We start from the raw sequence: 17,885 nt of genomic DNA on the forward strand, positions 1-17,885 counted from the left end.
CTAAACCCAGGTTGCCATTACTCACATCTGGTCAAATTGTCCACTGCTATCACATATTGATATGCACCAATATGATGTGCAAGGAAGTTGTAGACCAAACATCAATGGAAGGAAGATGGCTGTTAGTCCTTCCTCTTAGGGCCCATGCACACAACCATGCTATGGATCCATATTATAGGAATTGGTTATACAGTGCACCTGCACTACTATGGACCCATGCTGTGCCTTTGTCATGGATATAGAGTCTGTGACAGAATTGCAACATGCCGTATCATGCAGGTATTGTAGAGGAAAATGAGGCCCCATACGGCGGTATGTGGGAGACAGTGTCGCTCACATTTTGTTCATATGCCTAAACCGTGATCTTACGCATGAATATTTTCTTTTGTTAAATTAGTTGTACATTCTCCTGGCTAATTGCTGACTGCTCTGCTGGGAGTGAGATAAATTCTACAGGTTTAGGCTTCGTTCTCTACGTAATCAACTACGCTATTGATTCCGTCAAAACAACGGAACCCTTGCACAACGGAGACAAATGGAAACTATTGGCACCAGATCAGTCACCATTGAAATCAATGGTGATGGAATCAGAAACCATGGTTTCCGTTTGTGTCTCTCATGGCTCCATTCCGACGGAACGTTGGAACGGAGCCCTAGCGCAGATGTGAACAAAGCTTTACTAGTGCACTCCGTTACTTCATAGTAAGAAACAATTACAAAAAACAAATTATTTAAACAAAACCGTAAGTATAATAAAAGTTTTTTAAAAATTGTTTTTGTTTTTTTGCATTCACTCTTAAATGCTATAAAGTGTCACAGATGTTGAAGTTTTCTTTATGGGTAGCGACTAGGTCCTTAACTATTCAATGTGCAGGTTCTGGGTCATTGTAATTTTTAAAGGCTTATATTTTTATTAGGAAGCTGAAGATTATAAAATCAATAGTTCTGCTTTAAATAAGTTATTTCCTCCTATATACTGTGCTCATAAAAGCTAAGAAAAAGAGTTTAGGTAAATCACAGCCAGCCGTGCATTGTCTGGATTCATGGTGTTAATGAGTTAATAGATGCCCCTGGGATTTGCTTTTTAATGCCATTCATTTATGACTCCTTGTTGTTCTTTTTCTAGTTACTATGCAGCAAGTTGCCAGGACGGTGGCGAAAGTGGAACTATCAGACCATGTTTGTGATGTAGTGTTCGCTCTCTTCGACTGTGATGGTGAGTGTGCATCATAATAATAATAATAATTTTATTTTTATTCATTGCTTTTCAATTCCAAAGTTCTTTTCAATTGTACTCTGGGGAAATTTCTGTAACAATTTTATGTGGAAATAAAAATTTACCTCCAAGGCCTGCTTTACCCTTTAAAATCTTGTTACAGAGACAGACTTCTGGTAGGTCCACTGTTCGTTTATTTTTGGGCAATAAGGTTCAGTGCTGTGTGTGTCCCGTATGGTGGTGCTCTGACTGCACGCTGTGAAAAAGTGCCCCTCGTCTGATTTCTACTATTTTTGCTAATTTGTCATATTTAATTGTTTTAGATCATCCACTAATTTTAATAGAAGATAAAACAACAGAGTAAACACAAAATTCAGCGCCCATAGTTCCATTTATAGAGGATTAAGATTTATTTAAAACTTGTATCCCCCATGTGAAAAAAATAATTGCCCCCTAAACCTCATAACTGGTTGTGACACCCTCGGCAGTAGCAACTGCAAATCAAACCTTTGCAATAATTTACATTTACATTGCTGTGGAGGAATTTTAAGCTACATTTGAGCGTTTTTAAGCATGCATTGCCTGTTTAAGGTCTTGCCACATCATCTCTATGGTATTCAATTCAGGATTTTGATTCAGCCACTTTAAATGGCTCAAAAGAAACAAAATTAGGGTTTTAGAGGTGGATTCGTTGTGAGCTTCGGATTATTGTCCTGTTGCAAAACCCAAGTGTGCTTGAGATTTAGGTCACGATCTGAAGGGCGGACATTCTCCTTCAGGATTTTCTGATCGAGAGCAGAATTCATGGTTCCATCAATTATGCATAAGTAAAGCAGACCCAGACTATTACACTACCACCACCATGTTTAACTGTGGGTATGATGTTCTTATGGTTCAATGCGGTGTTAGCATTACGCCAGGTGTAACGAGACCCATGTCTAACAAAAAGTTTCACCTTTTGTTCATCCGTCCACAAAATATTATCCCAAAAGTCTTGGTGGATCTCTTAGAAGTTTTTGGGTAAATTTAAGACGAGCCTTTGTGTTCATTTTGGTCAGCAGTGGTTTATGCGGAGTTCTTATTGGATGCCATTTTTGTTTATTGTTGACGTTGATCTTAACTGAGGTAAGTAAGGCCTCCAATTTTTTAGATTTTCGTCTGGGTTCTTTTCTGACCTCCTAGATGAGTCTTCAAAGCGCTCTCGGTGATGTTTTGGTAAGCCGGCCACTCCTGGGAAGGTTCACCACTGTTACAAGTTTTTTCTATTTGTGGATAATGGCTCTCCCTGTCGTTCACTGGTGTTCCAGAGCCTTAGCCATGGCTTTGTAACCCATTCCATACAGGCAGACTTCAATGACTTTGGTTGGCATCTGTATTTGAATCTCTTACCAACGTGGCATAATGTGCTGAGATTTTCTTTCCTGCTTCTCATTGCCAGACAGTTTAAAAATAAAAGTTTTTATTGAGACATGATAAAAATACAGATAATCGCATCAAAAATGGATTAAAATATAAGTCCTCACAGTAAAGAAAGTACTGAGTGGGCTACTGGCCATAACATCTATACCGTACAGAAGTACATTGTAAATAAACAGCCATGGTAAGTCACATAACAAAAATAAACAACTGTGAAATAGACCATCAGAATCAATAGACTGAACTGGCAAGGAAGCCAAAAAATGAATAAAAGAGAACTTGACAGACCATGCAGGTATACAATCGGGTAAAGAGTAGCTATGTGCCAGGAGCCTACTTACATCCAACGCGTTTCGCCACCAGGCTTCGTCACTTGATGGTCTATATCGCCAATGGGGGAAGAGAAAAGGAGATAGTGCACTACCTTTGGGAAATCACAAATCCACATGTTTTTTCCATACTTACAAAACCGACATAGATTAAAAGCATAAGACAATCTATTGCGGCACGCCAAATAATGCAACCCGACCCTGGGTTTCGCCCTTCCGGCTTCCTCTGCCCATCAAGTACGAGGATTTGCACAGCAGGCTGCTGCTTTACTGTGTGGAGCCACAGGTACCAGCGAGATATACACCGGTAGAAATTTGGATTGTTTTTTTCTGCATGCAAGCTGGGAGAAAGAGAAAAAAAAACCCTTGATGGACACTTCAGACTTTACACCTGCAACCATTTGAGCGGTAAAAATCTATCAATTTGTCTCAGTTTTCTGTGGTGTTGAGGATTTCACCCCCTTTTTTTACCTGCTCCGGTTGTTTATCTCCTTGTTGAGACATTATAGTGAGTGGAGAGCTGAGTTCTCTATATTTTGATGGACAGTAACCTCAGGGGTTTCCTCTAGGAGTGGAATCCTTGGCCAGATCATCGGCAACGGGGATTCCGCTGCCAGTAGCCAATGACGTTACTGCCCATATATGGACAGTGACATCAAGGGCTTCCCCGAGCACAGTGCTTAAAGTAGGGATGTGCCCAGGGAGTCCTCAGTGAGTGGAGGAGCTCCCTCTGCTCCTCCACTCTGAACTAATTTCGAAGCGGTGAACTGATGGTTCCCTGCTTCAGAATTGGGTTCAACTGTATCTGCATCCTGAGGACGCAGATACCGTTAACAACATACCCCCGGCCGCCTTCCCGCCGGGTGCTGCCGGCAGCACCCGGCGTTCATTCGGCCACGGTTAAAATAGATAGGATACGGCGCCGGACCTCCCTTGGAGCCGGACCTAAAAACGCTGCAAGTAACGTTTTTGGATCCGGCTCCTGCACAGGTCCAGCGCCGTATAGAGCCATAACTGATGTACCTTGTGCCGGGACAGATCCCATAGAAAGCTATGGGATCCGTTCTAGCATCAGTTTCCCTCCGGTTGTTCTGCAACACGCCGGAGGGAAACTGACAGGAGCAACGGACATATGTGAACAGCCCCTTACTAGCATTCAGAGATATGATTTACTACAGCCACATGGACCAAAAGAAAGAAGTTTGGAGATGACCCATTGACTTCTATGGGAGAGTGTTCTATGCATGTTGTTTGACATGTGCATAGGTCACTGTGCGGGGAGGAGGAGAGCATTGTCAATTTCCTGTTGATCCTGTATTATGGATCTATATGTGTTGCCTTTCATTGTAATCCTGCCTCTAATGATCATGAGATGACTGCTGAGAAGTGGTCACTACAGAACAGGAAGTGTCAGCCTATTGTGAGGCCCAGTGGCCACTGGCTAGAGTAAAAACTGCAACATTTCAGCATTACTATTTTTTAACATAGATAATGAAATGGAAAACAATGAAGAAAACATGAAAAAATCTTTTTTTTTTTTTTTTTATAATTGTATGTTTTTATTTTCATTTATCATAACATAAAAATACAAAACCGCAGTAAATTCAGACGAGTAGATACATCATGTTCGAGCAAAAGAAAAACATTTTGCATAGTATACTGATCATGTTTACAGAAGTCAACACCTTATTACCACAGTATAGCATATGGATTCCATGTGCGGATTATCCATTATCCATTTATATATCAGAAAAACATCAATGAGGTTATTGTCCGCTCTGAATATGTAATAAGGAATATGAAGCTTAGCTTTTACATCAATTCACATCTGTATCCATCGCCTACATAAGGTAAAGATTGATTCCAACAATACTAACATGACAATCGACAGACACACTAGGGTAGGGAAGGGATAAGGTAAAGATGTAGCTTAGGAGATATCTTATCCTCTATATTAAACCTGGATGTACTTTAAGAACAATGGTCCCTCTCATGGAGGTCTAGAGGAGTCGTACATGTCCGAAAGCCTCCACACACTTGTAAAGCGGTCTACGCAATTATTCAGTGAGGCCCATGAAAAAATCTTAAGATATGTTTAACATAAAAACTTGATTTAAGCATTCTGTAATTTTCCGATGACAGATTCTTTCTAAGCATTGCATATCGGGGAGAATAGCTCTATACATATGGCGGGAGACGCACAGCTTTTGTGTACACAGCAGAACGTTCGGTTGTATTATGCCTCATTTTCTTCTCTGATTGTATAACGCTCCATACAGTAATGTAAATAGAGCTGAGCATACATAATGATCTAATATGTTGATGTAGTCATGGAGACAGCTACTCAGGCCTTGGAGATGCGGTGTTTTGTTGTTTTACTCATGTGGGCAGGTTTTTTTTCCCCATTTATGTACTCCTGTTCACATAGGCTTCTGAATGGGAGACTTATAATACATACATTGATCTTTGTGTTTTTCACCCACAGAGCAGCCTCATAGATGACCTGCATATGTGGAACGCATGATCTGTTAGTTTGGGCAGATTTGTTTTCCCAAAACATCCTTTTAACTGCCACATATTTTATATACACTGAACCCTGAAATTCAGGTCTAGGTAACCACAGTGCATTAGAAAGTTTAAGCATATTAGAGCCATTTAATTCTCTCGGAGAATTAATTTAAAGAGCTGAAGCCACTTACAGGGAAACATCACTGATAAAGCTTTTACTTTAATGATCTGTTACAAATAATTAAGAAATTAGCTGCACAGACACTGACAGGATATGATTCAATGACAGTTTAATGAAGATCATTCCATTTTACCCATGCTTATATTTACTGTATCCATTTACCTAATCAGGTTATATTTGTAGTTCACTTAAAATTAACAACTTACGCTTTTAACAGAAATGAGGAAGAAAATCACGCACTTTAACAACAACTTTAGAAATAAGTAAGAATAATAAGAAAACGTACGATTAAGGCCCTGTTCCCATCACTTTTTACCTTCTGTTTAGCTTATACGCTGGAAAGTTCCCGATGAACATAGCATTATATTAGCTTGACGGAGGCCAAAAGAGTGTCTTTGTTTTGAGGATCCAGCACAGCATACTTTTTTTTTTTTTTTTTTCAGATAACCGTAAACTTTTTTTTTTTTTGTTACATGAAAGCCTATGGGTGATGTCCGAGCCGGCGGCAGGTTTATGTGGGCACTTGGGCGACACAGACTCAGTATTCCCCTTTGCGGGGGAACTCATGGCGGCAGTAAAATGGCAGAAAGCGTCACTTTGTGCCCCCACATAGATGTTAGGCCCTGTTTATGCCCCCATATAGAAGTTAGGTCCCCATATAGAAGTTAGCCCCCAGTTTGTACCGCCGTAAATTTTGTGCTCTCTGTAGATAGCCGCACAGTCCCCTCCTCCCAGAGAGTGCCGCACAGTCCCCTCCTCCCAGGGAGTGCCGCACAGTCCCCTCCTCCCAGGGAGTGCCGCACAGTCCCCTCCTCCCAGGGAGTGCCGCACAGTCCCCTCCTCCCAGGGAGTGCCGCACAGTCCCCTCCTCCCAGGGAGTGCCGCACAGTCCCCTCCTCCCAGGGAGTGCCGCACAGTCCCCTCCTCCCAGGGAGTGCCGCACAGTCCCCTCCTCCCAGGGAGTGCCGCACAGTCCCCTCCCCCCAGGGAGTGCCGCACAGTCCCCTCCTCCCAGGGAGTGCCGCACAGTCCCCTCCTCCCAGGGAGTGCCGCACAGTCCCCTCCTCCCAGGGAGTGCCGCACAGTCCCCTCCTCCCAGGGAGTGCCGCACAGTCCCCTCCTCCCAGGGAGTGCCGCACAGTCCCCTCCTCCCAGGGAGTGCCGCACAGTCCCCTCCTCCCAGGGAGTGCCGCACAGTCCCCTCCTCCCAGGAAGTGCCGCACAGTCCCCCCCTCCCAGGGAGTGCCGCACAGTCCCCCCCTCCCAGGGAGTGCCGCACAGTCCCCCCCTCCCAGGGAGTGCCGCACAGTCCCCTCCTCCCAGGGAGTGCCGCACAGTCCCCTCCTCCCAGGGAGTGCCGCACAGCCCCCCTCCCTGTAGGTAGCACCTTTGGGGCTCCCTCTAGGAGTGGAATCCCCAGCCAGAGCATTGCCGACACTTTGGCTGGGGATTCCGCTTTAGGGGCAATCCCAGAGCCATAGTCCCGGGCAGAGCACTACGATCACTCTGCCTGGGACTCCTGCTCTGCTCCTGACATTACTATCCATATATGGATAGTGATGTCCGGAGCAGAGCTGATGTCCCGGTCAGAGCGATAGTGTAGGCTCTGCTCCGGTACTCCATCCCTGGGGAAGCCCTGACATCACTGTCTATATATGGATAGTGATGCCAGGGGCAACCCCAGAGCCAAAGTCCCGGGCAGAGCGTTGCTAGTAGTCTGCCTGGGACACTGCTCTGCTCCTGACATCACTGTCCTATTAGCTACTAGCACTCTGCCTGGGAGTCTAGCGTAGTAAACGGCAGAGCTACCTCTCTGCTCTGCCATAGCGTTCAATAGCATCTGCGTCTTAAGGACTACTATTGAATGTAGCGTCGCTACCACTGTAGCAGCCATAGCGGCTGCTAGCATGGCCACTGGGCATGCGGGGGTGTGACGGAGGACAGCCGCTATGTCTGCTACAGAAATAGTTATGCCACCTCCTAGACCGGGGCTCCCTCTAGTAGCAGAATCCCCGGCAAGACACTGGCCGGGGATTCCACTCCTGGAGAGGCCATGACAACATCAGTACCCGGTGGCCGAGTGGGTCCCCCCAAGGGTAGTGGGCCCCGGCACTTGCCCGGGTTAGTCGGGTGCTGACGCTGGCCCTGGGTGACGTATGCTACTTATACCACGTAAACCATAAGTCACAGGCATCTGTTTAACGTATACATCATGAGCTTTTCCTGACGCGGTTCAACATTTTGGGGCTCCACCCCCTTTCTCAAGCATATGCAGTGCATCCCTTGACCTTGTAAATACCTGTCCATGTAGAACAAGTGTAGCCAATTAGTCCAAAATTACATCAAAATCAAACCTGGACATACAGGAGGCACGGAATAATAAACATTAGCTTTAACACTATAAATATCCTATCACAATACAATTGCATATATCTCTATTTAAAGTTCATATTAAAAGGTGTTTAGTCTATACCAGGGCCTCAACATGGTCAACAATAATATGTTACCCATAGAAACCCAATGCTGACAGGAACCTATAAAAACATACTGTGATTGTAGTTCACATTTAACTCTTTGAATTCTAGTGTGAAAATCCAAAAAGCTTCTCTTTGGAGCAGTCGGATTTTCACATGTTCAGCATCTGTTTTTTCCAGGGGAGTAGCTAAGGGGGGGGGGGGTAGGTGGGGCATGTGCCCCGGGAGGAAGTAAGAGGGAAGCTGGGGGGGGGACGCCAGGGCCGCACCGTCCATGACAGCGGCCTGCTGCCTCTCTGAGGGGGCGGCGGTGCCACTGAAACAAGCCCCCTCCTGCACTATAGGCTTTGACGGGCCAGGTACATTCTGTGCCTTGTCAATCAGCGCCTTTCAATGACGCAAGCGGTGCGATTGCATCATTGTGCCGCTTGCGTCGTTCAACCCCAGCAAACCTGCTCAGAAGAGAGCAGGTCTGCATTGCCACCGGACTGTGCAGGAATGGGATTCAGGTGAGTATGTAAATTTTTATTTTTTTTATCCTAATAAAAATGTGTGACATTATCTACAGCAGGGGGCTATATACAGGGGTGGGCTATATGTGGAACACTATAGGGGGAGCTATATGTGAGTCACTATATACAGGGGTGGGCTATATGTAGGAAACTATATACAGGGGTGGGCTATATCTACAAGGGGGCTATATACAGGGCTGGGCAATATGTGGAGCACTATAGGGGAAATATATGCAGGGCTATACCTACAGGGGAGCTATATACAGTGGTGGGCTATATATGGAGCACTATAGGGGGAGCTATATGTGAGGCACTATCTACAGGGGGCTACATGTGTGCCACTATTTTCAGAGGGGTCTACATGTGGAGCACTATATACAGGGGGGCTATATGTAGGGCACTATCTACAGGGGTGGCTATGTGGGCACTATCTACAATGGTGTCTATGTGGGACACTATCTACAGAGGGCTGTATGTGGGGCGCTATCTACAGAGGGCTGTATGTGTGGCACTATCTACAGGGGGATCTATGTAGGTAGGGCACTACAGGGGGCTCTGTGGGCGCACTATCTACAGGGACACGGGGTGTGTGTGTGTGTGACACGGTGTATAATAGGAGGTACAGTGTATGGCGCTATTATATTTAGGGGCGTAGTGTCTGGCACCATGAGAACTTTATCTTTGTTTATAGGTGCAGAAATGTTTGAAAAGTGAGAAGCTGAAGACATCTGAGTTGCAAACTGCAGAAATGGGCTGTGGCCAGGAGAAGTAGTCCTAGAGGTCTGGACCGGATGGAGAAGAGAGAAAAAGAACAACTAGAATCTGACATCACCTGTGAGTCACTTAATGTAAATGTTTATTTTGCCTCTAATCTGTACTGTAGTCACTGTATTATCTGCAGCGAGATGATGGGTGGTATGATATTTATTTATTTTTTTGGGTGAAACCGCATCTCCTTACCATTGTTTGGGCCTTGCTGGGAGCTGTATACAATTTAGTGCAAACCTGTACAGCAGGGGTTGCACGAAATTGAGCTGTATTTGAGCTGGTGTTGTATTTATGTACTGAGCTTTATTCTGGTCCTGATATGTCGACAAAGAAATAGAAAAGTTATGGCTTTTGAAAGGCGGGGAGGAAAAAACGAAAATGAAAAACTCAAATTGGCCTGGTCTTTAAGGGGTTAACTATTACATTTACATTGACATAAAATCAAATATATAATCAACACTGAAAATTGTTTATAAGGCAAACTTCTATCCCTGGTCCTCTACATGAGAGGAGCCATATTGAAAATACTTATTAGGAATCACAGCTTTTCTTCTATTTGACCAATGAGAAAACACAGAGGAATGTGTTGGGGACTATAATTTTGGCAGGCACAACACATTTGCAGCTCCTTGCAATATTGTGGCCATTCTGTTGTGCTGCAGAAGTAAGGCTGTCAATTGGGCACTAGGCAACACGTAAACCAATATATAGCTTTAGCCTTCCCTTCTAGAAGTATATGAAAAATCAATAAATACAGGCACTGTACAATAGTTTTATGTTGCAATTGACCTTTATAGGTAGACTTGTTTGTTCTCCATGTTTGCCTTTTCTATTACAATGGGGCCTGACCTCCTGCTGCTCTGCGCCAGTAACATCTCAGGTCCGTATAAAGTATGGGAGCACAGTCCGTAAAAAGCAAAAAATAGTACATGTCCTATCTTTTGCGGAGCCTTTCTATGGCAAGGACACCTGCCGGTAAATATACAGGCAGGTGTCTGTGGGCAATAGGAGTGAATGGGTCCGTAATTACGGTCTGTAATGGGGCCTTATTCTGGGTTTCTGCTTCACGGGACCACCATGGGATACTGCTGTGAACATAGCCGGCCTTTTGCCACCTTATAGGCTCACAGAGCACGGTCTCCGTACATAGGACAAAATGCTCTATATCCTGCGGCTTCTGGTGGTGCTCGGCTCTACCCAGTTGACTCTAAATTGAATGCTTCCCATGACTAAGTAGCTGAGATTCCTTACACCTGTCTGATCAACAGATGTCTACTGGACCGGACCTTGGCTGTGGTACTCTGAACTTCTGATTAGGAACTAGCAGAACTTGTATATGACATATACAAGGTGTCTCAGTGTTTCAAAACGACAAAATAATACATAATTTATTTTGTATCCACGGTCATACAGAGGCGAGGAGTGGAGCCATTTGCAGCATCCTAAGATTCATACTGGGCATATTAGAAACATGATTCGCTACATGTTCGTCACCTGAGCGTGTGCAGGAGCCAATGAATGAACCGGAGTGTAGTGTCTAAAGTTCGCACGGTAACATATATGAATCTTTTGCGCACACCTGGTAGTTGTATGCACAAGATATAATGTGGTAGTCTTTTATATTACAGCTTTACAATGTTCGGCAGGTCTAGTCTATAATTTGGAAGCTGTTTTAACTTCTAATATGGCCAAATGTTCGATATTTTCACAAAGCGCGCATGTGCGAAATACAATGGTGGTGGTAGTTAAGGACGCTACCGTCTGGTTCATTCCTTGTCTCCCGTACTATAAATCAGCACAGAATATTGGACGTTAAAAGACATGTTGATAAAAGGTGGGGATTCGCTTCAAAACAAGTTTTTCTTTTGTGTTTGAGTTCTCTGGACTGGTCAGAGTGGCTTTTTTTTTTTTATTACTAGAAGGGCATGTTCACACAAGGCGAAAGGCTGCATAAAAGCACACAGCGTATCTGCCCTGTGTGCCGCAGGGAATTCAGGACGAAAAACTGCACCAAATTGTGGTGCCGTTTTCTGTCCGGAATGTCCGCTGCGGAAAACCGCACAGAAAAAAGAAAATAGATATATGGCAACGCGTCCTTTCAACGTCCTGATGTTCTGCAGCCCTGGGATGATGATTTATCCCATGTGACCGCTGCAGCCTGTGGTTGGCTGCAGCGGTCACATGGGATGAAGTGTCATCTCAGGAGCCTGGCCTGGATGAAGAAACACAGAATTCTGGGTAAGTAGAAGTTTTAAAAAAATAAATCTGAGTTGCGTTTTTTGCCGCGGAATTGCTGCTTTTCCGCCGCAAAAAAAACCCCCAAATTCTGCTATTTGTTGCGGGTGTTGCGTCCCCATTGACTGCAATAGGGAAAAATTTGCAACAAATATTCCGCATTTATGCAAATACAATTGACATGCTGCGGATTAAAAACACGCACTGCAGGTCAATTTCTGAGCGATGTTTCCGCTCAACATTTACGCAGCTTGTGGATGAGGTTTGTTCATGTCTCATACACTCTGCTGCTACTGTATTATGCTGCGGATCTTTCGCAGTGATTTCCGTTGCAAAAAATCTGCAGTATTTATGTGTGATCTTACCCGAAGACAGCAAATGTAAAGATGTGTTACAGGCAATTGTCTTAAAGTTATCAAGTCAGGGAAGCTACATTCTTGCAAATATGCTGTTATTGAACCTCTCTAAAGGCAGGAGTATATCTGCAGCGAATTGTTTGGAACGTAATGTCCTCTTCTCAATGTTCTTATTTGCTGCCTTCCGTCGATTGCCAAGTTCTGCAGTATGGATTTAGCTGCCGCTTGTGAGTTACGTTATCTTACTTTCTCTGAGAAGATGAATCTTTTCTACAAGGTAATATTCAGATCCTTGTTTAGTATCTAAATCATTCTGTCAACACTGGAGAGCCGTGTGCTTTGCCGAACTACAAGGTTTATTTACTGCTCTATCTAGACTTGATTTCTTATTTTTTACATTTTTTTGTTCACTTTTTTCCCCTTCTTGAAAAAGTCATTTTACTTATTGCTTCAATGAGAAGTTCCATCTTAATATTCGGAGGGGCTCGCTAGTGTCAGTTACCTTAGTGTTGTCACTTACGTTCCCTTGTGTATAATGGAATTATGTCATGGTTCTGAATTGTGACCTGAAATGGGAACTTAAAAAAATAAATATACCTATCTATCTATCTAGATATATACATCTATCTGTCTAGTTATATACATCTATATATAATACATTTCAGTAGCTCTTTAAAGAGGTTTGTCTGGTCAAATAAAAAGAAAAGTAAAACATTTTAAAATACCGTATATGGGAATTTTGAGTTAAACGGGGTTATCTGGTTTTCAAACATTCTATCTCAATTATTGTTACTTAAATAGTTAAAGGGGTTGCCACCTTATTGATCAGCTGTTCTGGCTGCCGGAATTTATGCAGTGGTCGGTGCCGGAAGCAGATGGCTCCAGTCACTATATAGCGGCCGTGCCAGGTTACTGCAGCTCTGCTCCTATTCACTTCAATACCATAATTTTTTTTGTATAAGATTGGATTACGATGATTTCCTTTTACCATTCTAATAAAGGTGCAGAGTCGATTTCTTCCGAGTTGCAATTATTCTTTTCGGTGAGTTAAGTAGGTGTGTAATAGTAAAGGTTGGATTTATAAGGAGTTGTGTATTATCCAGGCTTAGGCCCCATGCACACGACCGTGCCCGCAATCACGGCCGGCCGCCGACTGACAGCCGCATTTTCGGGCCGTGCTTCCATACAAAGTATGGGAGCACGGCCCGCAAAATGCAAAAGAACGGACATGTTCCATAATTCCCGGAACATTTCCGCGGCACGTACACCCTTCCGTAGTGCTACGGAAAGGTGTCCGCGTTCAATGAAAGTGAATGGGTCCGTTTTTGCGGTCGTGTGCATGGGGCCTTAGTAAAACCAGCTCGAGAGTGAGTGTCGTATTTTAATCTAAAAATGTATTTATGATTGATGGAACTTTGTGCCAAAATGAATGTAGGATTGGGCAAGTAAACCATATGCAGCGTGTAACAAGTTTCCTATGTCTTTGTTACATCTACAGCAGGTAGGTGAATGATTAGGGTCGATTTTAGATGGGGAATCTGTTATACTGAAGTCCTAGATCCTTGTAGAGTTTAGGAAAGAATGGGAATTCTTTAGGATCAATGACCTGTTCTTCAATATTTAAGAAATTCAATTATTAACGATCCAGGGGAAATACCCTTTATAGTATCCGTGGTATGCCAAAAATCTTAGCAAAATAATGCACTTTCTTATAAAGGTTCAAGGAATAGTTTACAAAATAATTTTTTATTGTATGTTGCATTTGTTAGCTTACATAGAAAATATCCTGCACCGCTGCATAGTACTTGGCTTCAATACATACTGCACTGCTGCAGAATTATCAGCTCTGATATACAGTGCACTGAGCTGTCAGATATGGTGTATAATGCACTGGTGCATGGAAATGGTGAGTGTTATGAACTGCCTGCATATGAATGTTATTAGGTGTGTACTGTACTGTTACTATAGAAGAATTCTCCATGACTGCATAATCATTATATGAGATGCATGGTGCACAATATTTCTTTACTTCATCATAATATGTATCATTTAGCCATTAAAAATTGCAAACGTTTTTTTTTTTCATGTGATTGTGTTTTTTTTTTTTTAGGTGTGTGTGTGTGTGTGTGTATATGTGTGCACTCAAAAAATATATAAGGGCCTGTTCACATCACCGTTCATTTCCGTTCCGGGGTTCCGTCGGAGGGTTCCGTCGGGTGAACCCCGCAACGGAAAGTGAAACTGACAGCACAGCTTCTGTTTTAGTCACCATTGATCTCAATGGTGACGGAAAACATCGCTAATGCTTTCCGTTCGTCACCATTCCGTCTGGTTTCCGGTTTTCCGACGGAATCAATAACGCAGTCAATTACGCTATTGATTCCGTCGGAAAACAGACGGAATGGTGACGAACGGAAAGCATTAGCGATGTTTCCATCACCATTGAGATCAATGGTGACTGAAACGGAAGCTGTGCTGTCAGTTTCACTTTCCGTTGCGGGGTTCACCCGACGGAACCCTCCGACGGAACCCCGTAAACGGAAATGAACGGTGATGTGAACAGGCCCTAAGTGAAGTGGGTGACAGTAAGCAGACCTGATTGTTTTGTATTTTTTTACATTGCTTCCTTGCCGTTAACTGTTGCTGGATTAACTGAAATATCTAATGTGCAGTTCCATGTTTAGTCTTTGGTTGGTGGTTGTTAATCTTGCTGGCGGATGTCATATAATGATGTATGGGCCATAAACTGGCAGGAACATGGCAGTCATTCTGCAACAGAAAATGATCTTTCTTTAATATTTCTTGACAGGAAACGGGGAACTAAGTAATAAGGAGTTCATCGCCATCATGAAGCAGCGTTTAATGAGGGGACTGGAGAAGCCAAAAGACATGGGATTCACTCGCCTTATGAGAGCCATGTGGAAATGTGCCCAAGAGACGGCCTGGGATTTCGCCTTACCAAAGCAGTAAAAAGAGGAAAAGGAGCTCAGTCCCACAGCAAATCCAAAGATGATAAAAGACTTTCACGCACACAGACTGTTGCAATACAAGGAAAAGTTAAAAAGGATCATCCTGAGGAACGTGCAGTAAATGTTCTTAGTCTATACAATAATATAAGCGCTTAGTGTCACTAACCGTTTTGCCGTACGGTGTTACATGGCTGGAAGTGTAATAGGTTATAGTCTAGCAATAGCCGAGTAACCGTACAGTTGCCTTTTATTTTATCCTATGTCCAGTGGAGACCATAGCTAAGTAAATAGGTTTGTCAACCGATAACCAGTCAATCGTGTAATTACGGATGATTCTATAGTGGCAAAAAGACCCAGTTCTAGCGGGAAAACGTATCAGACCTGGTTAAAACCACCACCAGTTATCCATCATAGCATTTAATCCTAATCTGACAGAAATGTACTTTACATTTTCCTTGTAAGGGCAATGCGAACATTATAGAGTTTTCCACCTAAATCTATGTATGGCTAATATGGCAATAACATAATCCCATAGCCCCACTGAGTTTTATTGCCCCTTCTCTGCTCTTCGTTCAGTAGAAATTCTGCCTCCGTAGTCTAAAACGAACTGGTTGCTAGGGATATCCTGCCTGGCAACCCCTTGAAAAGGATGGTTGTTAAAGAAGTGTATCCCTAACCAAACTGTGTTCATGTCAAAGCTGCATTGGGTATTGCGGAAGGGAAAACAGGAATAAAAAGCCTCTCAGGCTGTGGAATTCATCATTTTTTCTAAAAATAAATTTAGTCAGAGAAAAACTTTAATAAAGTTATTTTTACCCCACTCATCTGATTTATTTTTATATAGGAAAAAACATGTAGTCTATGTATTTTCCTTTACCAACAAACTTCTAAATATTGGAAAGTATCAGAACCCTGGTCAGACTGAGGACAAACTCTTCCATTTGTGTCCAGCATTACATCATGGCCAGCTTTATAGCACAGGAGACTTTTTGGAAAACATTTGTTTGGCCTAAGAATTCAGTTTTTTTTCTAGCTTGATACCTGCAGAATAAATTGGAATATTTTTATTGTTTTGCTGTAGGCTACTATGAGGGCACCAAAGGTCACACGTCTGTTATTCGTTTTCATGATATTATGGCTATTGGCAGCCACGAAGCTCTACCACCCAGGAGTGTTTCAGAGCCTTGTCCACACGTAACGAATTTCTTCTAATTTTCCGTCCAGAATTGCGGATGGAAAATATGCAGCAGAATACAGTAACAGCAAAGTGGGTGTGTTTGAACTAATGTCATCCACACGCTGCATAAAAATTCAGTCCAGAAATTTGCCTGCAGTGCGTCATTTTAGTTGCGTGGCATGTTAATTATTGCCTTGGAAAGTGGAGTAATTTCCTGCGTTTTTCTGAAGAGATCTCATCACACAGGCTTGAAAAAAACGCCGCAAAATCTGCACTATTTTCTGCAGTTAAAAAAAACCGCATGAAATGGTGCGGGTTTTCCACAGCGGATTGTCTGCTAGTTTATGCGGAAATGCTGCAGAAATTTTCTGCAGCAAATCCGTTACATGTGGACAAGCCCTTAGAGTAGGGTGTTATCTAGTAGCGCACACAGATGAGACTGATCATTCGTTTTATTGTTAACAGTCAGTTCACGACTAATAAAAAGAATGATACCGTACGGCATGAGACAGGATACACATGGCTTAATATTAATATGCAACATGTCAAGTTATTATTTCTTCTGAGAATACCAGCAACTTTGCATGCAGCATCACTTCAGTAAACCCGAATATGAAGAGATGAAAATAATAAACAGGTACAACTTGAAAATACAAAAAATATTCGACATTAAGACTGGTTTATATAACGACACTATAGATCTACATTTTCTAAAGCTTCATGCAGTTGGTTGGGCCTGATTTGGTGGTAAGGGAAGCAAGATGCATACGATTGTAAATAAAAATAAAATGTTCTCATGTTGAAGTGGCTTTGCGTCAAAGTGTTTGATGGAATCTCATGTAAGACCTGGAGTATGAGAGCTTCTTCTTCAGTCCTCCCGCAGAATGCTTTCACATGGTGGTAATATCGGCACGTTTTAGTGTCTGTTACAGCTGCAGTACCAGGACCTCTGGTGGTTCCACTGAACCGGACTTGGATCGCTGTTTCTTCCAGAAACCGTAGCGTTCTTGTCCATGGCTGTGTCTAGTACCGCAATGGAGAAAAGTGGCTCTAATCTCATACAACCCCTTTAAGCAGATATTTTAGGTTCGGAATATGATGATATTGATGTTTTTTTCACTGGGAGTCCAGAAGAAAATATCTGCCCCCATGTTCACTACCTTATTTCACCTCCCTCCAGTCCTCCGATCTGTCAGACGCTGTTACACACATACTGTATATGATATTATTAGCACTGTTTAGAAGAAGTCGATTTCAGTAGTGGGTTTGGTTACATGTTATACGGTACAGGTTAGGGACTCTTTTCAGACATAAATTTTAGCATTGGTTGAATGGATAGACAAAAACATCTTATTAAAAAAAAAAAGCAAACCTTTGCATGGTAGACCAAATAAAAAAAATGGATGTGTAACAGACATTTAGACAAAATACTTTAAAAAAAAAAATGTTTTAAATAAAGAATATAGTTGGACATTTCCTCAACAACAGTCACCTAATATACAGCTATTGGCAGAATCACTCCCTTTACAAGCCAAATTTATATTTTATGCAATTCCCTAACATGGTTTTTAATGAAGGTCCAATACCGCTCATCTTTTATGTCTTCTTTTATGCCATGAGAAAGGACGCAGCAAGCGTCTGAAACGCGTAGGCATTGCATATTTCCTGAATCACCCTTTGTACCAAGGAAAATATCCTGCTGAATTCATTTTTAACCACCTAATAAAACTTGGAAGAAGTTTCC

The 17,885-nt window shown here is 42.8% G+C and overlaps 1 protein-coding gene across 2 annotated transcripts in view; it reads left to right on the top strand.

The window, feature by feature from the left end:
• Positions 1 to 16,945, top strand: part of MICU1 (mitochondrial calcium uptake 1) — a 198,965-nt gene extending 182,020 nt beyond the window's left edge. For both annotated transcript variants that reach the window (XM_075841550.1, XM_075841549.1), the window contains 2 exons: positions 1,127 to 1,216; positions 14,805 to 16,945. In XM_075841550.1, coding sequence (XP_075697665.1) covers positions 1,127 to 1,216; positions 14,805 to 14,965 — 251 coding nt within the window. In that variant the 3' untranslated portion in view covers positions 14,966 to 16,945. The remainder of the gene's footprint in view (positions 1 to 1,126; positions 1,217 to 14,804) is intronic.
• The last annotated feature ends 940 nt before the right edge of the window (positions 16,946 to 17,885 follow it).

The sequence above is a fragment of the Rhinoderma darwinii genome, chromosome 11 (assembly GCF_050947455.1).
Source record: "Rhinoderma darwinii isolate aRhiDar2 chromosome 11, aRhiDar2.hap1, whole genome shotgun sequence".
Classification (NCBI taxonomy): Eukaryota; Metazoa; Chordata; class Amphibia; order Anura; family Rhinodermatidae; genus Rhinoderma; species Rhinoderma darwinii.